We start from the raw sequence: 27,789 nt of genomic DNA, 5'->3' as shown, positions 1-27,789 counted from the left end.
AGAGCTCAGTGTCAAGCTGCAGGGCCCCAACCAGCTTCTCAGCTCCCTCCTTTCAAACATGAAATCATTTGAAGCTAAATTAACGCTGTGGAAAGTGCAACTAGAAAGGAATAACATCACACATTTCCCCACTCTGGAAAGACAAAAGCCTTCTGCAACACTTGAACATGCTGGTGAATGTGCAAAACTAATTGAGGCATTTAATGAAAGATTCAAGGATGTGAAAAGTAAACAAATGGAACTGAACATCTTGGCTACACCGTTCAATGTGGAACCAGCTGATGTGACTGATAACCTACAACACGAAATCATTCAGCTACAAAGTGATGATGAGCTGAAAGCTAAGTAAAACAACCTTCCACTGCTTGAGCTCTATGTTACATAAGCAGTGATGAATTTCCCACTTTGAGGAGACATGCACTGAAATATGCCATCTGTGTTAGGAACTTGCTGCTGCGAGCAATTCTTTTCAAAACTTACAATTACAAAGTGTGGACTGCACTCCACACTGACCAATGCAAACCTGGAAAAGCAGTTGCAAGTAGCAACATTATCAATACCAGCAAACACCACACATCTCACCAAAGAGAAGCGGTTGCAGCCATCACATTAGGGTTGAATTAATTAAATGTTGACCAAATATAGCAGGCCAATTTTTAAGTTGATAATTTCTTATGGCCCACAAATGAGGTTATAAATATCCAAATGGCCCTGGCAGAAAAAAGGTTTCCCATCCCTGCACTAGAGCATTTGAGATCTTGCTCCCTGGCAAATGTTTGGCTCAAATAAATTCTTAGAAAAATTCTCTGTATGTTTAGATGTTTCTTACCTAAACATGGTTTTGATACTTTCTCCAATTCTTTTTTAATATTTTTTCTTTATTGATTTTAGAGAGAGAAGAAGAGACAGAGAGATAGAAACATTCATTGGCCACTTCCTGCATGCGCCACACTGGGGACTGGGCCCACGACCTAGGCTTGTGCCCTGACCAAGAATCGAACCAGCAACCTCTTGGTGCATGGGCCACACCAGCAGGGGAATACTTTCTGCAATTCTTAATTATGGTACCTAAACTGGACCACTCCTTAAAACTGCCTGGGCTACAACAAACTCAGAAGGGGCTTTATTTCCACATAAACAGTTGTTGGGGATTGGGCAGGAGGTGTATATATGTATCAGTGGCATGTTCAGCAGCAAGTTGATCAATCCCGATTAATATGTGCAAGATTCTCCCCTCTGGAAGCCATTCCTCAGCGAGGCGGGTTATCTGGCCTGCCTTGTAACACCACTTAACACTTGCCATTGACACCTCCCCACAGCCAGACCCAAGGGTCCTCGGGTGCACCCCGAGCCGCGCCCCCTAGCCTACAGCAGCAGGATCACCACCACCCCCAGCCCCGCCCCAGCCCCCGCCAGCTGGCGGTTACGCCCCAGGGCGCAATGCAAAGCGACTCAGGGCACCAAAAAAACAAAGTAGAACCAGTCATACCAAGGAGAGGCAGCGTTATTTAGGCAGCCAGCTACACCCCCAAAGTCTCCACCCTGTCCCCTGGGCCCAGCGCCCAGCACTCATACGGTGCCCGGCTTCAGGAGCCTCAGCTCCCTCCACGTGTCCCGTCTTCCCAGCAGCCTCCACTGCTGCCTAGGGAAGAGACCTCCTGACAACTCTCGGTCTACGGACTACGACTCCCAGCAGGCACTGCGGCGCTTTTCTCTCCGCCCTCCCCCTCCACGGAACACGCAGGCGCACTGGGCTCCCTCAACAAGCCGGGCTAGCGTCGGCTAGATGCAGTTCCTTATGGGACTCGTAGTTTTCCTCCCGCTCGCTGGGCCGTCAGTCAAAGGAACAAGAACTACATGTCTCGGTGGCCCCAGCGTGACGAGCCCGGTCACGTGTCAGGGGGCCGACCGGGCGTGCGTGCCGCCGTTGATCCGGTGCTGCAGTGAGGAGGTGGTTCTCGCCCGTGTTGTGTGTGTGTGTGAGTGAGAGAGTGAGTGAGTGAGTGTGTGTGGGGGGGACTTGCTTGTTGTCGGTGACTTCCCCCTCCCCTCCACCCTTACCCCTTCCCTGCCGCTGCTGCAGTGGCCGCTCCCTGGGCCGTAGGAAATGAGCGATAACGATGACATCGAGGTGGAGAGCGACGTGAGTCCCGGGGCTTCTTCCTTCCCTTGTGGGTTGTCAGGCGGGGACAGCGGCCCTGGCGCTCAGCGGGGCCACCGCGGCAGGGGGCCGGGCAGCCACCGCCTCCTTCCTCCCACCCTCGGGCTGGGACCGCCTCCGTTGCCCTCCTGGCTTGCTCTCCTCCCGGCTCCCGGAGCGGCCTTCTGAGACGAGGTGGGGAGGAGACGTGCGGCCTCTGGGATCCCCACCTCTCCCGTGGAGGAGGGTGCTGCGGCCTCCTCCCACCCTATCTCGCTCGGGATACGGGGGACAGGGACGGGTGCGCGCAGGGTCCCATTGTCGGGATTCTGGGGAAGGGGACAACGCTCAGGACCTGCCCCAGGGGTCCGCGATTCTCTCCTCCGTTGACCCGCGGGTCCTGGGGGGCAAGGGTGGACGGAGAGGGGTTGGGAGTGCCCTGGCGCCCTGAGCTGGGTCGGAGGGCAGGAGACAGTGCTCTGGCCCCCTCTGGCTCCCTCTGGCTTGGGTCGGATCCCGGAACAGGGGCGGCGCTCGGGACCCCTCTGTCCTGTCCCGCCACCGGATCCCGCTGGGGATATGGGGGTGCGGGGAAAAGAGGGGGGTTCGGGCTGACTCCCCACCCGCCGCTTCCTCCGCCGCCGGCATTTTCTTTCTTATTATTGAATGTGAAGTGTAAAAATAACTTCTATATTTTCTATTTTTTTTTTCTCTCTTATTCCAGGAAGAGCAACCGAGGTTTCAATCTGCGGTACGTCTCCTACTCTCCATTTCATTTTAATTTCCATTCAGTTCTAGTCCTTTTTGGGGTCAGAGAGAAAAAAGATCATTCTATTACTTTTAGTGTTGTAGTAAACTATCCTGTTAACCGCTAAGGTGAGGTGGGGCCTTGTTCTGGAGTTCTGGATTGGGGGGTTGTAAATCTCATAATTCTAGATTCTCAGGTGATAAGTTCCAGTGACTGTGGGTGAGAGGAGCTGTATGCAAAGAAATGAATCATTCTGTAGTTTTCAGGTGGGGGAATCTAGCTGTCACTATATTTGTTGGAAATGAGATTGCAGCAGTATTTCAGGACAGAGTGGTCACTAGAGTGACTTTGGAACAAGGAGGTTCTAAAGCATATCTACATAGTTGTGTAAAACTGAAGCCACATGCAGAAATCACCTTTAACCGAAAGTCGTGTGACTGCTGTGGACCTGTAGAATGGAGTATAACATGCTATTATTCTAATGCAGAAGTTGGAAAGGTAGAGGAGCCAAAGGTTGAATCTGAAAGTGTTACATACAGCTTATTGTGGTCTGATTCCATGTGAGTTGAAGGAGCAGTCTAAAGAAAATGGAAAAATTGTTGAAGAAAAGTGGCATTGCAGAGATCGTTTTGCTAAAGGCTGATGGTTGAGACTGTACAGTGTTATCAATAATTTCTCAGGGTTTTGATATTGATGTTCTCGGCAGATGGTTTTATGGATATAGATATACACTAATTTCATGTCTTTGGAGACTGAGACAGTACTCTGGGTATTTCATGAATAGATTAGAGAAAGAAAAAATAAGTAAGTCAGAATCAGAGAGGGGAAAAAATAGGTATATCACTGTCTAATATTGGATAGCTGGGAACAAGAAGTGTATAGAATGGGGGTAAAAATTGTAGAAGCCTCTGGAGGACCTGAGCAGTAAAACAGGAATAGACTAGAGAGCAGAGGTGAGGACTGAGGTATTGGAGAACACATGCCTCTTCTAAAAAAGGCAGCCATTAAACTCCAGTGGGTTGTTATGTGGGAAGGAGGGCTCAGTGTTGCCAGGTCTTCCTATTTTTAAAGCAAGATTAGACATCCTTTTTTTCAATGTTATTTTTCTGATTTTTAAAGTGATATGTGGGATAATCCATTTGTTTGGGGGGCTTGTTAGAATTTGTAGGATGTCACTTTGATGCCTCTGGTCATAGAATTTAATTACCACAGGATAAAAGCAAGCCCTCTTACTTGTGTACCTTCATTAGAGCAAGCAAAGATTCTGCTGTTTGGCCCAGCAGAAAGGCATTAAGAAAAATTTTATTTATTGAGAGCTAATATTTCCATAAAATCCAAGGATACAGTTGTTCCAGGGGTCATAAAATTTATCCCTGGCTAATAGTCACTGAAAAAAATTTGTTTTATTTCTCCTTCATGTTTATACATATATTTGAAAATTCAGTTCTTTTTTTTCCCCCAGTTACTGTTAATCTTAATAATGTGAACGTGGAGTTTCATGTTTGGGACCTAGTCTATTTAAAACATTTCTTTCTCCAAGTCTCCAGTTGTAAAGTCTGCCCCACAGCTTGATCAGGTTGGAGAATAGGGACTGATTAGGCATCCTTTGCAGAATCATTATTTGAATTGGAATTATATTGGCTTTGCAGTGAGAGAAAATTTTTCTTTGTGAAATTTTGGCTTGAATTTTTAAAAGCTTTTTTGCTTTTCAAAATATTCATCCTCATGAGTGTTGATGTAAATTGCTTTATTATCTTATTAAAATGTTTCCCCTCTCCTAGAATGCTAATCTCATTGTTTTGTCTGAATATCTTTAGTTTGGTGTGAAGGTGCCTAGGGTTTTTCTCTTTGATTTTGGGGGGGTGGACAAAGGAAATGGGTTTGACTTTTTGTTTTTAATTTGACACATCTGCTTGCTGGGACTTAAAATATTATCTGGCACATGATTACTGCAAGAGCATGGAGAGAAGAAGCAGTAGACAAATTTTATATTATATCAAACAATTATCATAAACATGCAGGGTAAAAAGGATTTCATTATTTTTTTCTGAATACATCTGTTTAGTTCCTGACATTTAGAATAGATAATAAATATATTTTTTAAAACTAGGGGGAACTAATCTTAAGCTTTGCCTAGTTCAGAAGAGGCTGCGAACTGTGAATAACCACATATTTAGGACTACCGAAGAACTTTTAAAAAGTTATTTGGAAAAGGTTCTGCTGACTCCTCATTATGAAAAGAAACATTCATGATTTATAATGTCACTACAATAGCTACGACCTTACTGCGTGAGAAATGTAGCTTACTTCACAAGAAAAGTTAGGAAGTGAAGCTAACTGTAACAGAAAGTGAAACTGATTTGACGAATATTTTTTTCTGTTGTCTCAGTGTAAACAGAAAACAGCTTCTCCAGTGACCAATAGGCTGTGTTAAAGGAAGTAACCCCAAACAATATTTCTATTATTAAATTTAAGACTAAGGATGTTATTTTTATTATATTTTTGCATTTTAAAGATAATTTTCTGTGACAGGTATACTTCATGTGAAGTGATCTTTTCATTTCACTTCTGTTTGGGAAATTTCTTTTGGAAAGAACAAAAGTATACTAAAAATGTAGAGTTAGTGTGTTGGTCAGAAAACCCAAGGCTTTTTTCAACTTGTTCTCCCACTGAACATGTTGCAGTTACAGTATACCTGTCAGAGTTCAAAAACATATTTGTGTGATTTCACTTCTGGACCTCTCTGGTATGAAATATTTTTAACTTCTCAGAGCTCTTTGCTTCTTTAGGAGTTGCTGTGTATCCAAAAGGAAATGAGCTTGGTTGCCTTTGAGATTGGAATTTACTCAGGAAACTACTGTCTGTTTTACCTGGAATTCGTTGCTTGGTGAAGTGCTGTACCATGCATGTACTTTGTGTCTGCTTAGAGTGTTGACAGTGATATAGAAATGCCAGGTTTGTTTCATAAATATGCCCGTTTGTTAGAATAAAGGGTGTTCTTACAGCTGTCTGTTTCCAGTGATGGTGAAATAGTTGATCAAGTAATCCAACTTGGTTTTCAATTAGAATTTCCTGATCAAGCATTCTTACGCTCTTAAATGGCTATAATACGATGGCACATTTGGATAACAGCGTTACCAAGTTCTTTAGGTACCAAATGATTGTTTTAAAAACGTTTTGAAAACACATTTATTTATTGGATGTTAGAAATGTATAACAGGCTTCAAGCAGGAGAGGTGTTGGGAAGCCGAAATTTATAGCTTCCTATTAAGTACCTTAGTGAGTTTTTCATTCTAGCTGCCCCGTTACTTTAGGTTGCATTTTTCATGTTGATTAAAATGAGTTGCTTAGAAATTCAGTTTTATTTATTCTATCAGAAGTAATATTTTCTAATGAGAATTTTGAGCATGTATATTTTTAGTGTTACTGTTTAATAAGAATAGCTTATTAAATAAAATAAGCAACACTGTCTTCCCTCTAAAATGCAACCTTTAAATGTTTTAACGTTAGTAAATGTTCAGTGGGCAACTAATTCTCTATATGCTGAGAATTTTCTAGATTAGAATTGACAAGACTCCCCTTATAGACGGGGTTAGATATGAGGTAGCCCGCAGGATATGGCATTGTTCTAGAGAACCTGTGTATTTTTCAGTAATGGAGTATTTATTTCCCCATGCTATTTGCCTACCTGGAACTTGCAGAAAATAAGGCTGCTGACTGATGTAATGCCTTGGATGAAGATGCACTCTCTATACAATAAGTTGGAAGGAAATAACTTAGAGATTCCCCTCAATTTTGAACAGACCTCCTTAGCTTGAATGATCGACCTTCTGCCAGTTTAGCAACTTCTTGGCTAACAAAATAATGTTTGCTTTCAACATTTAACAACACTTAAGATACACATGCTTGTTAGTGTCAGAGATGGACAAATTGTAGGTGAAGATTTTTATTCTGGCTGCCAGTATGGAAAGTTTGGTGGAAATAAAACTGAGAGGCTGAATAAAAACCTTGGCAGAGATGTCAAAGCTGGAAGCGATTTGGTGCTGGAGTTCCTGTTGAGCATCTGTGGGCCACTCTTCAGTATTGCTCAGCCTTTTAGTATTCCTGCTAGCTTGGGATGCCTTGAAGGAAGAGTTTTCTGGCAGAAACCACAAATCCAGTGTACTTGAAAAGCAGCAGTGTCATAGAGGACATAGAGGAGAGATGTTTGGGGGCTTGCTGTATAGCCCAAGAATACCTGTTGTCTCCTAGAATGTGTTTGGCGCAACCTATTTTCATAATCAAATATCTTTCTCAGTACAGGTGAGCGAGAGCTAGCTCATCAGAGTTGAGCTTTCGAGACATAATTGTTTGACCCTCTTTTTGTTGTTGTGAATCCTCGCTTGAAGATACTTGTTTCCACTGATTTTCTTTAAGAAAGAGTTGAAGGAGGGGGAGGAAGGGGGGCGCCGGGGAGCGACATCGATGTGAAAGAGACACATCAATTGGCACTTGCCCAGATAGGAGCTAACCCGAAACTCAGGTACATGCCCTTGACTGGGAATCAAACCCAAGATCCTTCTGTCCTCAGGCTGACGCTCTAACTATTGAGGCAAATCATCCAGGGCTGGCCCTCTTTTATAATTTAAAAAAAACTAATTTTAAGTTTGTGGGAAGATCTCAGATGCCTTACACTGAAATTCTTCACCCAGTTTTTAATTCTCAACTCTGAAACCTTGGCCCTTTCAAAAAAAAGTTGCCTGGCAACTGGCCCTCCATTTGGATGAATTGGGTGGGGGTTGAGGGGTGGTGTCAGGGGTAGCAGGGTTATCTGGCTGGATGAATCTATAGTTTGAAAATGTTTTCCAAACAGAATTCTCTACCTTGTGTAAAGGTTTTCCATAGCTCTTCTAAGCCGCTAGAGATACCACTTAGTTCAGAGTTGCCTTGAATTAGGCATGTTAATTCTGCATTTTGTAAAAAAAAAAAAAAAAAAAAAAAAAATGTATTGATTGATTTGACAGAAAGAAAGAGAGACATTGATTTGTGGTTCCACTTATGCATCATTAGTTGATTCTTATATGTGCTCTGATTGGGGATCGAACCCACAATATTGGTGTATCAGGACAATAATCAACTGAGCTACCCAGCCAGGGTCAGTTCTGAATATTTTTAACTTGCTCTTTCAGATGAGGTTTGAGGAGGAGAAAAATACATCGTTGCCATTGTCTCTGAGAGCTTTAAAATTGACTCTGGTTAAGTGTAGCAGCTTGGGGATGGATATGGCAGCAGGGATTGGGCTAAGATTCCACTCTTCTGCTAGTTAAATTGGACCTGGAACCACCACAGAAATTCCATCCACTACTTTGAGAACAACAGTCCCCAGCCCAGGCTTTCTACCAGGCAGTGGACTGCTGCCTTTCCTTGTTGAGCCAACTTCTTAAACTTGGCTGGCTCCCCAGATGAGAAGCCAAGATTTCTGCTGATGGTCCTCCGCCAAGTTCACTTACAATCCTCTCCGAAAGACTTGTCCATTTGAGTCCTTTCAGGGCTCAGTGAATGGGAAGGGGTAATGTATTGTAGGGATGAACTTGGTGTTAGATTATACTCAGCTCCACCCCTTTAGTGCAGGCCTGAGTGAAACCAAGTTCACTTGATTCTAGCCTTTTGAGATTTGCAGGGCTCTCCCAGAAAGAAAACAGACAATTAGAATTTTATTTGTATCAACAAGAGGGATTGTGGGTAACTCTGGTGTCACTGCTTCTGTGCACAGCTCTTAAGCTGGGAAGAGGGCCAGGAATCAGGGTGATTTAGTAGACAGGAGTATCTTGGGCTGCTGCTGGAGACCAAAGCTGGGCGATTAATTTGCATGTAAATAAACCAGCTTAGGGAGTATGTAGCAAACACTGGAGAGGCTGATAGATGCCAAATGCCATCCCTCAGCCTTCTAAGCTCTGTGGTATAGTCCAGGTCAGAACTTACCTGTGTAGGTGACTAGAGAGAACAGTAAGTTAGAAAAGGACTAGGCACTTAAATGTATTTAATTCCTTCAAGCTATTTCATACTGCTATTATCGAGGCATCTGCAATTTTCTTGCTCTAAAGTCGTATGATGCAGTGTACTCCCTCTAGCCTCAAGTTATCTGTCTAAGCTTGATTGTTCCCTCAGTTTCCCCATAAATTTCGTATATCACTGAAGTTCAGCAAACATTAAATTACAGTGAACTTAGACTTTAAAAAATTAGGAGGGCTTTAGAAGTGCTCCAGGCATCTGCCCTGAAAATGAGTGCTGTGTTCTGGAGAACCAAGGCTGTGATTGGAACCATGTGTCCAGCTCAGCAGAGCTATAGGTGAGGTGTTGTTCTTGAGACACCAGGAAGTGACTAAAATTGCTACAGCTGCTCTTAGTCTCCTCTTCCTCTGTAATGACTTAGACTTTTAGGATCAGATAATAGGATTTCAAGTCCTTTCATTCCCACAACTCATGTCTTTATAGGTTTTGTCTGTACATCTTGTCTAATACAAGGATTCATTTGTGGCTTTCTTGTACTAAGCCAAGTTATTACTCTTGTTGCTTCATTTGTTAAATTCCTGGTGGTCTGTCTGGGTTGATTAAAGCTACCTGAACATCCCATCTATAGACTTGCTTCTTAGGTTAGCTCAGTACACCCTTATGTATTAAGGGTAAATTCTCAGTGTATTATATTCCATAATTCCCAAGGTGTAGATGTGATGAAGTTCTTGCTTAGCTTGAATAAGCATTTGTGTTTCATTTGGAGGTCATGCCCCTTCAATGAGGACCTGCTGAAGCTCTTTTGCAGTGCTCTCCTGTGCTGTCTCTTCTGCCTAAAGCCAGTGTGTTTTGCCATTCTTGATTTGTTGGCAGTCTCCGCCCCTCCCCAGCTGATTGTTCTTGCTCTTCTTTGTGAGTCCAAGCAAGACAAGATAAAGACTTCGGTTTGTGGTATTTAGATTGTGCCAAATAAGCACGACCTGTCACAGGTGCCCAAGGATGTTTATTCAGAGCCTGTGCATTTCAAAAGGGTTGCCATCTAAGAACTAGCTTTCAGTCACAGCCTGTGTGAGGGGAAGCCCTTGACAGGATGGCACCTTGGATCCACTTTAGAAAGATGGGATCTCAGAATGCAGATGCCATCTTTATCAGCTTTGTCAGAGTGATCTCAGATTCATGCATCCAGGTTTTCCAGAGATTTTAGTTTTAGCTAGCTGGACACCAGAACAGACTCATGGTGATGGGCTTCACATGGAAAGAAACACTGCACCAATGCCCTGACTCCTGTCGTGGGCTCCCACCATGCGTGATCGCTTACTTACAGTAGGGGATGATCACACTTTATGAAGGGGCCCACTGGAACTTTACCCTGGTCAACTTCTCAACCATGGACTGGAAGCTTTTTTAAGTTGTGGGGGAAGACTGATGCAGGAGAGTCACACTGTGTCCCCATGAATAACTTTTATTTTACTTATGCATGAGCTGGATGCATCGAGCTACTTTGGATGTTCCTGTCACAAGGCTTGCTTACTCCTTTCTCCCCCTTTAGCAGAGCCTAATTCTGGAGAATCCTAACTGTCCACCTCGACAAATCCTTCCCAGTCCATTCACCAGGGTCTGCGCTGACAGCATTAACTTCCAGGCTATACCCCACCAACCTGTACCAAGCAAAAGGAATGACTTTGCTAATGTGTTCTTTCTTCTAGGCTGACAAACGGGCTCATCACAATGCACTGGAACGGAAGCGTAGGGACCACATCAAAGACAGCTTTCACAGTTTGCGGGACTCGGTCCCCTCACTCCAAGGAGAGAAGGTGAGTTTATTGAGAAAGCTGGTTGGCCATCACTGGCTTAGAACTTGCTGTGAGGCTTAGCAGCATATTCACCTATCTGGAAAGAAATGGAGTTGAGAATATTTAGGTGATATAGTTTCCTTAATTTTGCATTCTTTGGGGATCATCACACACCTTACCTACCATAGTTTATCCTTAGGAAACAATGTGAGATGCTGGTAAGACACCAGTAGGAATTGTCTCTTAACTTATTATTTGTAATAAATTACTCATTTAAGAAATTATTATAACAATACACTATTGTATAGAAAGAAGCCCATAGTAGTTTGGGATAACACTAAGGATTCCTGAGGTCAGTGATTCCCTAGATCTCCATAAAAATGTGTTTCATATGGCTCAAGTTAATAGTTATCTTAAATGAAACTCCCCAGGAATGTATGTGAACCAACCTGGACACCATGTCTCCCTGTTCCAATGGCTGTTATTTCAAAGGCTTGTAAAGAGCATTTTAAGCTGTGGGACAAAAAACTTAGGTAAAGAGCCATGTTCACATGAAATGGAAAAAAAATATTACTGATTTTCTCTCTTCCCCCTTCCCCGCTACTTACTGGTAGACTTCCAGAGACGAAAGTTTTCCCTGGAGAGGGAGGCACCAGCTGTTTCTACATTTGAAAAAGTGAGAAGCTTTGAGTAAAAAGCCTATGGGTTAGGGTCACTCCTTGGGATTTGGAGGAAACCTCTGTTTGTACAGTTAGTCTATCCTTGACACAGGATGTAGCTGGCACTCTGCTGCAGCTGAGTGGTAGAACTGGCAAACTGGGAAGAGGACCTGTGTTTTTTGGTTCAGTGATCCAAAGTTTAAAAAGCAGTTATTAGAAAAAAACACCGCTTTCAGGTGGCTTTGAATGGGTCTCCTGATTAGGTCTGTGGTAGAGGTTCTGGGTTTGTTCGGTCATCCAGTCAAATATGGAACCATTATACTGCCACTCTGTTAAGTCATACGCTTTATACCTTATCTGAGGTGTGGCTGAAGCATGGGGTAGGTCTGACCTTTATGAAAACAATAAAACAGGCCATGTGAATACCTAGTATTGCAAAACCAGATTTTGCCATGGGTTAGGCCTATTTAGTATAGACATGGTTTAATGGCCTTGGACCAAGATTTTTACCTGGAATAACAACATTCCTGGCCACAACACTGTCTAAAGCACCACAGGAAATCTTTATGATGGGGACAGGGACTCACCCTTTTTAGTCAAAGTACAGTCGTGCAAAGGATTATCTTCGAACTGTTGACAGTTAGTGCTTATTCATATGCCATGGTATCACTTATAATGCTTTGGTGAACTGAATGGATAAGAACTGCCTTCTCCTTTAAGTCTCACATCTAAGCAGGAGTGGTGCCAAGGCAGGATTTCCCAAGACATGGCCTGTAGACCACCCGCATCAGAATCACTACTAAATCTGCCTCTCTGGAGGCAGGCCTGGGATCTCTATTTATAACCAGCAGTCAGGTGATTCCTAGGCGTTCTTAAGTTTGAGAACATTTTGGGAGAAGCAGTTGAGGGAGAAGCTCAACTATGCCTTGTTTCTTTATCCAGCCTATTTTTCATTGATGTAACATTCTTAAATTCTGAAAATCACATTATCCTAAATCCTGTTGTCTCCTTTCTTCAAGGAAGTTGGTGGTTTGAATTTGGTAGCCTTACACACTGAATAATTTTGTCATTCACTGTGGCCTATTTGTTTATTCATTTATTCACTCATTCCATTCAGCAAATATTTGTTAAAGGTCTGCTGCATGCCATGTATTGTTCTAGAATACAGTAGTGAACATAACAGGCAAAAGTAGAAGCTCTTATTCTGGTGAGAAAAAGATAGAAAATGAATTGATAATTAAAAATATATATAGTACGTCAGATAAGTGCTATGGAGAAAGTTGAACAGGGAAGGAAGAGCTGCAGTTTTCATTAGGCAGACAAGAAAACTCACTATCAAGACAGTATTTGAAGGAAGTGATGAAAAAAGAACCATGCATCTGTCTGGTATGAGCATCACAGGCAGAGGGAAGGTGTATCTGATAGCTCAGAGGCAAGAACCTGGGAGCATTCCTGGACCCAGCAGGGAGAACAGAGGCCAGAGAGGCTAGAGTGGAATGACTAAAGGGACGGTGGCAGGAAATGAGGTCAGAGAAGTAGGAGACTGGGAGAGGGGAGTGGTCAAGGGGCCAGGTTTTCGTAGAGCCCATTAACAAAGCCCTACCATGGAAATTTAAAGGTGCCTTTCCAATTTCAGAATCCTGCCCTGTGTTTTGATCCATATATTTCACACAGCATGAGTAAAGGAACTGGCTGTTAGTTTTGGTTAAACCCCAACCCCTTTTCGTCTAAATTCTACAATCTTCATTAATCTCCTGTCTGCCAGCACTGTTTCACAGATCTACAGGGAGTCTTACAGAATACTTTGGTCTCTCCACTTCCGAGTTCTCACTAAATGTTGCAATTTTTTTTAAATGTGGTATTTGACTGAAAGGAAATTAGCTAATTCTTGATTTGGATTACAGTAATTAAGGTTATGACATTGTGTGAATAATCATGAAATGATTATTATACCCTGTTTTAGGGTCTTAGATTCTCGAAGGAAAAGCCTCTAGTCTCCTTTGTGCCTTCTCAGTTAGTATTTGGACTCTCTGTCATACGTGTCCTAGCCTTTTGGATTTTAAAGAGAAACCAATACTGACCTGGCCGGTTTGTCTCAACGGTCAATGGTTAGAGCGTTAGCCCACGGACCAAAGAGTCCCGGGTTCGATTCCAGCCAAGGGCACATACCTCAGTTGTGGTTTGTCCCTGGCCCCAGTTGAGGCCATGTGTTGAGACACACAGTCAATGTGTCTCTTTCACATCAATGTTTCTCTCTCTCTCTCTCCCCCTCCCTCCCACTCTGTCTGAAGATAAATGTAAAAATATCCTCAGGTGAGGATTTTAAAAGAATAAAAAATAAGGAGAAACCAGTACTAATTGAATTGGATCCTAACCAAGAATGGGGGGTACTTTTGTTAAAAAAAATTTTACGTTTGAAACCCAAACTCCATTTATCCTTTGTATCCTGTATTTCTACTATAACATAAACATTATAAAGAATGGTCACCTTTTGCTTAAGTAAAAAAAATCAGTGATAACTAATATCTGTATTGCAATGTAGTTAATCAGCACAGCAGTTCTATGAGGTGAGTATTATACTACTATGGTAATTGGACAGTTGTTTACGTCTGCTTGCTTCTGCCATTATTACTGTATTTGAGGGGAGGAAACTGGGTCAAGATCATGATTCCAGGGCACTAGAACTCAGGACCACCAAATGCCAAGTTTTATCTTTCTACCACTCCATAGGGGAAAACAATGTGAGGATACAGGTGCTTCTCCGCTTATGATAGGGTTTTGTTCTGATTTTTCATAAGTCAGAAATGTATTTAATACCCCTAATCTACCAAATGTCATAAATTAGCCTAGCTTCCCTTAAATGTTCTCAGAACACAGTATCCCCAAAATTCTGGCAACATAGTACACTGTAGAGTATCTGTTGTTTACCCTTGTGATCATGTGCCTGACTGGGAGCTGAGGTTGCCACTACGCCGCAGCATAATGAGAGTGTCGTACTGCATATTGCTAGCCCAGGAAAAAAAGATCAGTGTGTATCATTTTTACAGTATCGCAAAGTAGAAAAATCGTAAGACGGAGACTGTCTGTATTTTAAATAAATTTTGACTAAGTGTTTATATCTTGTTTTCATATCGGGAGCTTCCCCTGGATAAAGCCAATAATAGTCTTGGCAATTTGTCATACCGAGGCTACTTCTAAAATACTCTCCTCTGAATTGGTATATGTAGGTAACACTGAAGTGCAGAGAGTTAGGGGTCATTTAAAGTTTACAAATTTTTCTGAGTCCACAGAGCTTCTCTGAGCAATAGACCATTATAGTTGGCAGTCCATTTGGGTTTTCCCATAGTCCATAGTCACCAGTGTTAGCAAGAACAGTTGTGGCCCCATTTCTTATAGGGCGACATTACTTTTCTTGAACAGAAAATTATTCTTTCTTTTTAGGGTCCTAGGTTGGGTACTAGGGAGTGTTGCCTAAAGACTTGCTGGCACTGAGCTCACCCTGTCTGTGTGTGGGGCAAGACCTGGTGGCCAGCCCATCAGCTTGCCTTTACATAGGGATGTAATTCTGCCCTCCACTCTATAAATTAGCCCCAGCACCTGAACCAGAGTGATTATACCTGAAAAACAGTCTCCTTAGCATGGTTGACTTCAGTGAGAAAAGTTCTGTTTCAACTTTGTTGTTTGTAGCTGTAGAGTGGTTTATAGTAATTTCTTATCTTTCAATTCTTTTGCTAAATGCCTGTTTATCATAGTTAATTGCTCTGCCAGGCAGTTGTGCTCTGGATTTCTCCTTTCTGGATAGAGCTGTGTTAAAAAGAGAGAATACGACCTAAAATGAAAATAAAGAAAATCAGGGTTTTTTCTAGCAAGGATTAAGTTCAGAATTCTTTCATTTTGGGTGAGAATATGAGGGCACTGCCTGGGTCAGCTCCTGTCACAGACCCCGGCACATGGTAGTTCCAGTAGGTAACTGTGGAATAAGCGCCCGAGGAAAGAGCGGGCTTGCTCAGCCCTCTAACAGAAACAGCAGTAGCCAGCATGGTGGTTGTGCTCACCTAACATTCTGAGCGTCAAATAAGAGGTTAAAACAGTGCTCTAATCTGTTTCATCTCCACTAAAGCCTGGTTTCCTTAGCAGGTAGATGTTGGTCAAGTTTCTTCCCTCAGGGCCTGGCACACAGTAGAGCGCAAAGTGGGTGTTTATTAACTGAAGGGAGGAAGCCCCGTCCACCCTGGCCACGTTTCACTGGGAGAGGCTCATTCTGGTGGACACCTGCTAAGGCAGGCAGTTTATTATGCAGCACTGTTCTATATCATGTCTGGGCTGTTAGAGGGATTATCTCGTATTGAAATGTAAACCACAGCCCTGGCCATTTCACCTCATTACTCATTAAGGTTATTACCTGGCCAGGCTCCAAGTTGGGCAATTATTTTCTTCTTAAATTTTCAACCTCTTCAATTGTCCATAGTTGCCCAAGTCTCCCTTAAGCTCTGGGCTCAGCAACTGTAAATGTACTGATTTATTGAATTCTTTGTAAACTGTATTTATGTGCTGCTGAAAACCTCCAAGGGCTTTTCAGTGTCCATCAAGGTAAGGACTGGCATTCCATGTTCTCTAAGTAAGGTACCCAACTTGCCCTCCTGCTTTTTCTCCTTCTCTTATTGTAGAGAGGGTGTACACCCTCCTCTGTGTCCCCAGGAATATCATTCTTAGTTTGTCTGCATTCTTTCCTTTCCTTGATGTCTAACTCCAGCTCACTGCCCAGATGATGTCGGGTTTTTGTGGTGAGGAGACCAACTCACACAGGCTCCCTAGCCTGCACTCTTTCCGCTCGTGTACCTTCACGTGCTTCTCCCTACCACGCAGTGCCCTTGCCCACCTTCGGGGCTCATATCAAACTCTTCCTCATCCTAAGAACCCCATGGTTTCACTCTCCCTTTAATCCCAGTGGCCCTTTGTGAAACCTCTCCTATGTCTTCCTTCTTTCTGAATGATCTTATTCCCAACTAAGGGCAGAAGCCTTGCCCACCCTTCTGGAGGTCTCTGCAGTGCAGAGTGTGGAAGGGCTCACTCCCATGGAGAGGACTAGAGAGCCAGGAAACTCTACCTAATGCCTTTTCCATCTTGGGATTTGGAAGGACAGGGATTGGTTATTAGGCCTTCCCTTTTGCATTCTTCTTTTTTTTCTTCTAACAAAATTGTAAAAACTTTGAGCCACAAATAACATTTTAAATTTAATGTAAATACAATTAACATTTCTAGTTGGCATGGTGAAAAAGTAAAATAACATGAAATTAATTTTAATAATATATTTTATTTAATCGAATATGCAAAAATATGACCTCAATATATAATCAATATATTAAAAATTACTGAGATTTTTTTTTTGCACTGTCTTAAAAACCCAGCATGTATTTTATACTTAACAGCACATCTCAGTTCAGACTAACCACGTTTCAAGTGCTAAGCCACATGTGGCTAATAGCTGTCATGTAGGACATTACAGTTCAAATATATGCTCTCTCCACCTCACACCCCATTTTAATATGACTGAAATTGAGTGCCATCTTAAAATGGTTGTCAAGAAACTTGCCTCTTTTTTTTCTCCCCTCAAAAGCTGCTGTTATTAACTCCATGGATTTATTGATGGAGTCTGAGAAGCAAGGGAATGATGGTGTGTGTGTGTGTATTCCCTCCTGGTCTCCTCGTATGCGTGCTTTACATGGGGAAATGTTATAGCTCACTGTTTTCACATAACATGCTTTCCCCCAGGGATAGAGTGTTCATATTTAGTCATTGATCATCTTTCTGTTGGCCATTTAGTTTTCTTTCAGTTTTTTAATTTTATAAATAATGTAGTGAAGACCATCTTGGTATATAGGGCTGTTCCCATAGAACAGACTTCCAGAAGTTGGGTTGCTGGGTCCAGGGGTAAGAACATTTGGTTACTTACTGTGTTGCCAAAATGTTTTCCAAGAATTTATTTTTATGTCTTCTTTCTTTTATTTCTTTTTCAAGCAAATTAGTCTTTTGGTGTAGTGTCTTTTGAGAGTACCAATTTTACCAATACTGGAAATTTTTTTTGAAGGGGTGACTAATTTAGTAGGCAAAGGTAGTAGCTTGTATTTTGTTATTACCTGTGAAATTAAATTCATTTCCTCATGTTTATTTGCCAGTGGTATTTCCTCTTTGGATAACTGTGTGCTCCTGTCCATCATTAAAGTTTGATGGAGAAGAGTCACACTTTTATTTCAAACTTCCAAGGGCACAAGAAAAAAGAATGCAAGGTTTGAACCATGATTTGTGTTGACTACTAAACAAATGTCTGCCTCCTGGCTTTAACTAGCCCCTTAAAGGTCATGACAGCTCTGCCTTCCTCCAGTAATCAGCAGGAAGCCTTGGAGGGGTCCTTGGCTGTGCTGGCTCTGAGCCCACAGCTTCTCTTGGCACTGATGGAGCTTCCACAGTGGAATAAGTTAATTTTATTCAGACCCAGATTTATTGTGCAAATTCTTTAATTTTTATTTTCAGAAGATGGCTTATTCAAATAGAAATGTATACTAGTTTGTTTTTTTTTTTTTTCTAGTCCTTCTTTTACTTGAGTGTGTGTAAAAGCTTGTGCAGGTTTCAGAAAATGATTATTTTATTTTCTTTAAAATAACTAGTGCAAAATAAAACAGGTGTCAGTTGGTAAGTCAAGAGTAATTCCTTTTTCATTTCCTAGGATATGGCATTTTGTGTCTTAGGGCAACAAGGCAGGTGTTAAACATCATCCCGGTAGGATCTGATTTTGATGGTGAAGAGGAAAAAGTGGTCAATACAACTAAGATCATTGTTTTTTGAGTCAGCATTAGGACTCTAGGGAACGTCAGTGGTGTTCCTAATGTTAACAGTCTAGTTCTTTTCCTTGCCTTTCCCAATCTGTTTTCTAAAACAACTTGTTCTACACAAGTCCAAGTTACTGTAATAAGACTTATACCTCCAGAAATGTGTAGAACGCCTGCCTTATATGAAGTTTTGAGAACCACAACCTTAAATGGGATTTTGTAACATTGAGTGTCATCCTAAGCATCAGTGTTAACTACTTCAAGAATTATTTGGGTCCCTGCCCTGGCTGGTTTGGCTCAGTGGTTAGAGTGTCGGCCTGTGGTCCCAAGAGACCCGGGTTCGGTTCCTGCTAAGGGTACGTACCTCGGTTGCAGTTTGTCCCGGCCCTGGTTGGGTCGTGCGGGTGGCAACCATTCGATGTGTCCCTTTCACGTCGATGTTTCTCTCTCTCTCCCTCCTTCCCACTCTATCTGAACAAAAAAATGGAAAAATGTCCTTGGGTGAGGATTAAAAAAAATAAATAAATAAAAGAATTATTTAGGGCCCTAATTAGAATGAAACTCTTAGGTTTGGAGCCTTTGGTTAAATATGTAGTCAATTCTTGCTGCAACATGTGAGGTGGGTGCACTCTGTTCCCAAGCAGGGGTCTGTCAGACTGGGTGCCTCTGGAGGCTGGATTGACTCTCTTCTGTCTCCTTGTTGCTGTGGGCAGGGGTGCAGATGTGCAAGCAGCTGTAGCACAAGCAGGTGCAAGGACAGGAATCTGTTGGGCCCCTTGGCCACTCTGGGTCTTCTCCATTGTCCATTTAGGTTTTACTCTTCTTGGGTAATGAAGCCACAGCACTATGGGGACTGTCATTTCCCCTTGCCCAGGGCCAGGTTCAGGCAGTTCTCTCAGGCTACCTTGCATCTTCAGGCTCTTCTCTATTGTTGCTTCTCTGCCAGAAGCCTACTTGGTTTTCACATGTCTTTAAAAGAAAAAGGGAGCCCTGGCTGGTTTGGCTGAGCGATTAAAGCACGGGCCTATGGAACGAAGGATCGCGGGTTCAATTCCTGGTCAAAGGCATGTACCTAGGTTGCAGGTTTGAGTCCCAGGCCCCAGTTGGGGTCATGTGGGAGGCAACCAATGGATGTGTCTCTCTGACAACACTGATTCTCTCTTTCCCTCCCTCCCTTCCTCCCACTCTATCTAGAAAATCAATGGAAAAATATCATCAGATGAGGATTAACAAAAGGGATGGGGAACAGCCTTCCTTCAATGCTATTACTCCAAGCTACTTTTTTCCCCCATTTCTTTTTCAACCTTATTCTAAAAACTAGTCTTCATATTTGCTTCAGCTTCAACTCACGTCTGCACCCACAATCTGTGCAGAGATGATTTGCCTAAACCCTCATTCCAAGAAAATCACCTTTACCAGGGTCTTCATTAATATCCTTGTGGATAAATCAGGTGATTCTTTTATAGTGCTGTGCAAACTCCTCTTCATAACAATATTACTCCTGTTTTTATTAGTTCCACAGCCTCCTCTTTGTTCCCAAAATATGGGGTGTTTTGGAAGCCTGGGTCAAATTCTGACTACTACCCAGTAGTTATGTAATGTTAGGTAAGTTACAGCTCTGTGCCTTGGTTTCCTCATTTATAAAAGAGAGGAAGTAATACATCAGCAGGTTGTGTGAGGATGCCTGGCATTTAGTAAGTACTCAGTAAGTGTAAGCCATTGTTATCATCATCATTTGTATCGCATGTGCAACCATGGCTTTGGAACAAGATCTGCAAGGCTGCCCAGTGTCCTTTTGCATGGCTCCCAGAGGTGAAAGAGAGGTCCGGGGAGCCATTCTGCATTAACTCACACTGCTATGTAGGAGGCCCAGGACCTCTTGTGTCCCCTTAGCCACAGTTCTTCCTTTCTCAGGGTTGTGTCAAAACCACTGAAGAGATCTGTTTCTGCTCAGAAAGAATAAGAATTAGTGCCTTCTAATTTTAAAAACTAACAGGAAAAAAATGATTCAGGCCCTTCTGGTTATCCAGAGAGAAGAGTCGATCTGTGGACATGTTGACTTACATATTCTATCTGCTCAGTCACACTCACACAAAGAGTGCTGACTCAGCTAATTGATCCTATTAACAGAAAACAGAAACTGAAAGCCCAGGGCCATTCCATAGTCCATGCCATAAAGCCCAGCGCCCTCGCTGGCCCCGTAGTGCACTGTTCACATAGCATAAAGTTATAAAAACAAGGAAGGGCCTGCCCACACCTTAATCCTATGGCTGGTCACATGATCTTATATTGTTTAGAATGCTGGGTGGTGGGAATTTTGGATGAGTCTAGCCTAATTTTCTGGCCTCAACCTTGTGCTTCTTCTTCCCTGGACTAGATGTACATGTAAATTTTCAGGAGTTTTATATTTTGTGCTTTAAAACTTTTTGTATTGGATTTTACCTCTTGTTGAATACCCTGGGAAGAGCAAAATAAAGTTAATTGAGCCATTCTTTTGCTAAGGAGCCAGGGGCACTGAGAGTGGCCTGGGGTTCTTGTTTTGTCAGGGTATGGAACACAGTCTGTGCTTAGCATTCTGAAGGCCTTGTGCTGGGTTTATACCAATTCAGCTTCTTTGGGGACCTCTTGTTCCCAAAGCATTCTGTGTCATTCATTAAAATTATCACCCCAAACATTTGCAAGTATTCTGTCTTTCAGAGAGTTTGCTTTTTATCCCCTTGTCCCAGATTTGAATGAGTAGTTAAATACGAGCTAATAGCTTGGCCAGTGTGGTTCAGTGGTTGAGGATCGACCCATGCACCAAGAGGTCACCAGTTCAATTCCCAGTCAGAGCACATGCCCAGGTTGTGGGCTCAATCCCCAGTGGGGAGCATGCAGGAGGCAGCCAGTCAATGTTCTCTCTCATTGATGTTTCTATCTCTCCCTCTCCCTTTCTCTCTCTCTAAAAATCAATAAAGAAAAAATTTTTTTAAATAAATAAATAAGCCCGGCCAGTGTGGTTCAGTGGTTGAGCATCGACCCATGCACCAAGAGGTCGCCAGTTCGATTCCTGGTCAGGACACATGCCCAGGTTGTGGGCCAAATCCCCAGTGGGGGGCATGCAGGAGGTGGCCAATCAATGATCTCTCTTATCAATGTTTCTCTCTCTCTCTTCCTCTCTCCCGTCCTCTCTCTCTCTCAAATCAATAAAGAAAAACATTTTTTTAAATAAATAAATAAGAGCTAATGTTGCTTTCTGGGGACTATTAATTGGAAAAAAAAATAGGCAAGTTTAAAGAGCATCTGCATTGTAAATATGCATAGCAATTAGATCAGTGATGGAGTGCATAGAATTTGGAGGGCTAGGTGGGGTCTGAGAGAAATTCCAGTCAGATATATATGAAGAAAAATACTCTGTTTGCCATCACAGGGCCCACAGAGCCTCGCGTGCACTGTCTCCTGGATTCCTAAACTCTTCCCTGTCACTCTGCTACCTGTCCTACAATACTTATTTTTAATTCCCTATCTAGCATCCAGAGAGGCAGAGTATTTTAATGTGTCTCTTCTAATTATGTGCCCCTTTTTTTTCTCATTTAGTCACCTAATAGTTAAACCCTGGTAAGTCCCCTTTGGCAGAAATGGGAAACTGTTTCTGAAGTGGCCTTGGAACCAGAGTGCAAGCCCCCATTGCTGGGTACTCTCCTCCTTCCTGCATACGCTGGCTGACGTGACTAAGTACCACTGGCTTGTCTCCATCCTTATGCCCCAGAGTGACCCTTTTCCACAAATTCCACCTTAGTCTAACCCAGGGCTCACTATTTCAGGTGTGTGTGTGTGTGCACGCGCACACGTGCACGCACACACAGAGCCAAAAGCCAGTGCCTGGCACACAGTAGGTAATTGCCCTAGTCAGAAGCCATCTTGCCTGTGGCCTTCCTAATCTGCTTAATACCTAGTCTGTACTACTCAAGTTATAGTTGTTGGTACTGCCCTGTGATTTGTCTGTGTGTAGATATGTTTATCTCCTCAACTAGATGTAAGTAAGCACCTGGGCAAAAGAAGTCATGACTAATACATTTGGTTCCCCCACAGTGTCTGCTCAGTACCTTGCACATAATTCACACCAGATAAAAATGGTTCAATATGAACAGTTTACTTTTTGAGGAAGTTGCCATAAGGGTGATATAAGCCTGGGAATTCTAGTACTTGTGAGAACTGGTGAATAAACTCAGGCCTTGCAAACCTCTCTGATACCCAGCCCAGCCTGAGGTCTGTAAATTGAGATGGTCAGGATTTTCTGCAAGTGGATTTAGTTTTGCTAGCTGGAGGGTGGATGTTTTCTTTGCCCTTTTCCTCTGCTGTGTTATAGTTACTTAGGACCCACTGGGTTATAATACAGAATTGGTCAAGTGCTGCCCTACTCAGTCATAGGCTTTGCTACTTCTCAGGAACCTGAGTGGCATGAATCCACACTTCAACTATGAGACTGCCCTGCCTTTGGCTCCATTTCTCTTGGGTTTGTACCATTCTACCACTTCAGCTGGTTGGCTACCTGTCCATGAGTAACTGGCCATGTTTGCAACCCGGAGGGGATCTTCCAGGCAAGTGTGACATCCAAGAGCAGAGTAACCTAACATTCATTTTATTGGCTTATTAACTTATTCCTCTGACAGGGCAGGGCCTAGGCTACCCGTGGCCGTGGTATAGGTGTGGTTGCTTCCTGAAATGGCCTAATCTCATGCCCTTCCTGTGTTGACATCGAGCTCTGACACCTTTCACAAAAGTCTTTTTAGCTAGGAAGGCTGAAATAGTGACACAGCAGCGTGGCTTAGTTGGAAATAGTTAACAATGGTCTGAGGGTTTGGCTGAGATCTAGGACCTTGATGAAAAACTTTGTACCCACTCCCATCCTGAGCCAGCTCCGCCTGAGCTGTCCCTCTTATCTTCCTGGAGTGGCTGCTGTAGTCAGGCCCTAGCAGAGAGTGAGTGGCATAAGCTCTCACTTAAGTAGTATTTTCATGTTTTCAGACATAGCCAGGCTGAAGACTTGAAAGCAACGTAAAGAACCAGAGGGGATGGGAGGAGTGCAGTACAAGTTCAGGAGTCAGACGGACGTGAGTTTAAATCCAGGCTCTGCCACTGTCTAGCTGGTGATTTTGAATAAACCAGTAAACTTCTCTGAGCCTCGGGTTCCTGTGGAGCTGCCTCTGAGTGCTAGTGAGGTAAGCCGTTTAAAGCACTTGGCACCTTGACTGGCACCAAGAAGACTCTCAGTAGCAGCTACTTTGTTTCCTCAGCCTTGTCCCACCTCGCCCTCCTGCCTCCCTTCCCCCATGCTGCTGTTGCAGAAGGACATAGTTTCCTCACTGCTTGGACTAGGTCTTTATTTTGTCCCCTTTGCTTTTTCTCGTATTGCAACAGGCATCCCGGGCCCAAATCCTAGACAAAGCCACAGAGTATATCCAGTATATGCGAAGGAAAAACCACACACACCAGCAAGATATTGATGACCTCAAGCGGCAGAATGCTCTTCTGGAGCAGCAAGGTGAGCACCAGAGCTTGTGGGGCAGCTGGCCCGCTGCGCCCTGGCCAGGTCAGGGCTTTGCACCTGGGCCTGCAGGATCAGAACCAGTTACGGAGTGTGCGCTCATAAGCAGCTGCAGCCCTGCTTCTGAGTAGCTGAGTATAGAGGCATCATGAGGAAAGACCGGAGCCGCCATTGAAGGAACAGTATAGTCTAGGGGTTGGGCATTTGGAGACTTTCTTCTGAGCTGATCTCTCCCCTTCTTGGGGCTTAGGTACTCTGCCTATAGTAGGAGTCTCGCCTGGCATCAGGGGTCTCAAAAGAGCTAAGGTCCTTGGATTGGAGTGTGCTGTGTAAGTACCAGAAATCCAGGTGTTCAGGGGCAGTGAGCTCTCCCCATTGTCACTGGTAGTCCGATCAGGGCAGCCTATGGGCCAGGCCCATGCTGTTCTCCAATGCTCACATCCGCCTTTTCCTACAACCACAGGGGAAAGCGAGAGCTGCTCAAGTTCTTTGTTCCTGGGGAATTCACTTCTCTTCCTCCCTCATGGAAGATGCAAGTAAAAAGAAATGCAAGTAACCACCTGGGTTAGAACACCTCAAATAAAATAAAAGAAAATAATATAAAAATAAAATAAAATAAAACAAATGGGTTGACCTTGCAGGCTCAAGATGAGCTGAACAGGGATGGGCAGGGGGAGGCAGAAACGGGTTGGTTCCCGGGCCGAGCAGCCTGCATGTAGGGGCTATGTGTCAGAAGGTCCAGGTACTCTGTGTGTATTGGTGACTTGCTTCCAAGTGTCCAGCTTGTCTTTCCAAGTAGATCTTGTACATGAGAGCTAAGCCAAATCTTTCTTTGGCTGATACATCTTAACGTCATCCTTTCCTGCTGTTGTGTGGCCTTCACACCCTTATGGATCCTAGCATTGCTGGGCCAGCCTCTCCTCTGTCACTGTACTATCGGGTCCCACAGGGAGCTCATGCTCCTGTCTCTACACTGGTCTTGCAAGACAGGACGGTGACATTACAAGCCTTCTCTTTGGGGTTGAGTGGCATTGCAGAGTAGCTGGCCATGTCCACTGGGCTCCAGATCTGGCTGGGAATGGAGTAGGGAAATGAAGTGTGCTGGTGGAACAGCCACCAGAAGGGAGTATTTCTGAGCCACCCTGAGCCTCAGGGGCCAGCAAGCCCTTCGGAAGAACAGGCTGGACCCTGACCTGAGACTCAGTTCCTCCCCGTCTCCAGAAGGCTATAACCTGCTTGCTTGGTTGCTTTTCAGTCCGTGCACTGGAGAAGGCAAGGTCGAGTGCCCAGCTGCAGACCAACTACCCCTCCTCAGACAACAGCCTCTACACCAACGCCAAGGGCAGCACCATCTCTGCCTTCGATGGGGGCTCGGACTCTAGCTCAGAGTCGGAGCCCGAAGAGCCCCAAAGCAGGAAGAAACTCCGGATGGAGACCAGCTAAGCTCCGCGGGGCAGGCCAGCAATAAAAACTGTCTGTCTCCTCCGTCGTCTCATCCTCCTTTCAGTTCATCCTTAGACCCCTCAGAACCATTTAAGAGACTCTATTTTTTTCCTTTCTCCTTTTTTTTAAATATTATTTTTATGTAGAAGCTCTTGGACAACAGCTCTCGTTCTCCTTCCCCATTTCCACTGTTTGTTTTTTAATGTGTCCCTTCAGGGATTCCTTGTCCCCACCAGGAATTTTTAAACCAAAACACCCTAACTTGGCAGCTTTTTCTGTGGAGGACAGACGGACGGCCGGACCTCTGAGCACATGGTGTCCTGACCACCCACCAGCTCCTCCAGCCCAGCGGGGCACAGGCCCGGAGGACTCCTGCCCCTCCTGGGCCTCTCCTCCCGGGCCTCCTCACCTCTGTTCGCTAGACTTTGTGAATCTGTGGACTGCTCTACTCTGAGAAGATGACTGGTTTAAGAAGTAATCAGAATAAAAAAGCTATTTATCGCTTCTGTTGAAAGACCAGATCCTTGAAGAAGTTTGTGGTGTGAAAGGAAGTGGGGACAGATGTGCAGCACAGAGTTTCGGGCCTGTTTCACTCCTGCCTCAGCCAGCCTTAGGGAGGGCCACGTGACACTCGTGTGGTATGTGTGGGGGACATCAGCAGTGAAGTGGTATCTGCCAGAGGGTGCTAGGGGGTGGGACAAGGAGGGAGGACCGGGTGGGTTAGAGGTTTTGTATTGAGGGCCAGTGATGATGTTTTGATATTTATTTCCTGCTACTGAAATTTGAATCTGAGTGAATTGTCCCTATTTCTGATGATGTCGGTATTGCAAAGCGACAGATTCATAAAGTAATGATCAAATCTTCCTTTCTTTCCGTGTGTATTTCTAAGAAATAGAGCCAACTGATTTTGTATGTAAATACCAAGAGCAATTTACCTGGTACTAAACCCGCACCCCAGTGCGGTCCCTTCCCATCCTCACCCCACTCCCTTTCCGACCGTTCTGGAGCCCATCCCCACTGTGTGACCCAGCCCTGGTTCTGGCTGCGGTCAGCAGATCCCAGTGAAGGGTTTTGTGTGTTTAGGCCTCATTTCTTTGTCTTTTTCCTACTCCGTCCCTGGCATTTGCTGATTTCTAGTGTATACTCTGTAGTCTCAGTCTGTGTTTGATTCCATTCCATGGAAATAAAAAGTATGTTGTACATACTGCCGAAGAATTGTCTTGCAAGTTAAGGCTTCCCCTTTACTATAAGACTATAAATAAAAACTTATTTTATCCTTCTTGGTGGTGGTGTCTTCTTGTCCTTGCAAAGGCCAAGATGGTTAAGAGAAGAGCCCTGTGGAGGTCACTGGGCCTACGTGGAAGCCCGAGAGAGGAGCAGAGGTCACTTACGTGGCCTTGCAGATCTGAGAGCAACCAGAAGCCAGAGCGGTTCCCTTTTTGTTCTAAAGGCTCAGCTTAGCCTGGGCAGGGCAGCGGGTGGATAAACGGGTATTGGTGACTTGCTCACTGGATAGAAATTTTTTTTCTTAATTTTTTTTTTCTTTATTCATTTTGGAGAGAGAGGAAGGGAGAGGGAGAAAGAGATAGAAATATTGATGAGGGAGAACATCAATTGGCCACCTCCTGCATGCCCCCCACTGGGGACTGGGCCCACAACCTGGGCATGTGCCCTGACCGGAATCGAACCGGCGACCTCTTGGTGCATGGGTTGACACTCAACCACTGAGCCACACCGGCCAGACGCTGGATAGAAACTTAAAGCTCCAACAGGGATGGGGTTATCCAGGGCAACATTTTAGATCCAGTTCTTGCTAAATAAATAACCCTTAGGGAATTGGTAGCCAAAGCTGTGGGTTTGGGTTTCTCCTGGTAACGAATGCCCAGTTCAAAGGTGACTGGTGTTCTCTAGAACCTTTCATTTCTAGAGAGTTCCACTGCAGCTAGAGGAGGCAGCAGAGCTGGCAAGGGCTGGAAGCAAGGGAGGCTTCACCAGCGTCAAGCTAGGGACCAGCACCAGCCCCAACACATTTGACCTTGAAGGGAAGAGGATTTATGTCCAGAACACAGCTCAGCTTTGTTTTTCCTGTCTGGCTGATGGGAAATATTGCTGTACCTAAACAAGGGGAGAGAGTGGAGTCAAATCAGTTCTTTGCTTTTTACTCTCTTTGGAATCGTAGTGCCGGGAGCCCTGTCAATAAGACATCAAATCCATAGTATCTCTTTTTAGTTAATGGGAGTTGACAGGTGGGTCATGCTTCTTCTACAAGAGGCGGTTGGTAACATGATCAAACCAACCCTCCCTGCAAAACCACGATTGCAGCAAGGGAAACAAGGATGCTGGGGGAGCGCCGCCCCACTGATTAGAGGCACGCCGTTTCAAGACAAGAAACAGGAATAAGAAAAATCGAAATGAGAAGCAGGCTGATTTCTGAAGCCCTCAAAGTTAGCATGCTTTTCTCTTCTTCATTGCTTTTTACTATATCTCTTTGTATGTCTGGCCTTAATAAACCCCAGGTCACACAAGCTGACTTGGTCAGAGTAGGCATCAGAACTGGGCTGCAGGTTCTAAGTGCGGAGGTGAGCTGGGCACCCGGTAGGCAGGGAGCAAACAAAAATGGGCAGTTGGGCCCACACGGGGATAGGCGATGTCTGAGAGTCA

At 44.0% G+C, this 27,789-nt stretch overlaps 1 protein-coding gene across 5 annotated transcripts; it reads left to right on the top strand.

The window, feature by feature from the left end:
• The first annotated feature begins 1,942 nt into the window (after positions 1-1,942).
• Positions 1,943-26,374, top strand: MAX (MYC associated factor X). 5 transcript variants are annotated; one of them, XM_036260351.1, is made up of 5 exons: positions 1,943-2,143; positions 2,865-2,891; positions 10,586-10,693; positions 23,553-23,682; positions 24,941-26,370. In XM_036260351.1, exons 1-5 carry the CDS (start codon positions 2,108-2,110, stop codon positions 25,126-25,128), a joined length of 489 nt encoding a protein of 162 aa, XP_036116244.1. In that variant the 5' UTR covers positions 1,943-2,107; the 3' UTR covers positions 25,129-26,370. The 5 variants fall into 5 exon arrangements, with proteins under 5 accessions (XP_036116244.1, XP_036116246.1, XP_036116247.1 ...); XM_036260353.1 differs by having other exon boundaries at positions 23,559-23,682; positions 24,941-26,367; XM_036260354.1 differs by lacking the exon at positions 2,865-2,891 and having other exon boundaries at positions 24,941-26,369.
• Positions 26,375-27,789: the final 1,415 nt, after the last annotated feature.

Source organism: Molossus molossus, unplaced genomic scaffold (assembly GCF_014108415.1).
Source record: "Molossus molossus isolate mMolMol1 unplaced genomic scaffold, mMolMol1.p scaffold_m16_p_1, whole genome shotgun sequence".
Taxonomy (NCBI): Eukaryota; Metazoa; Chordata; class Mammalia; order Chiroptera; family Molossidae; genus Molossus; species Molossus molossus.
This window is presented reverse-complemented; position numbering and strand designations above follow the sequence as displayed.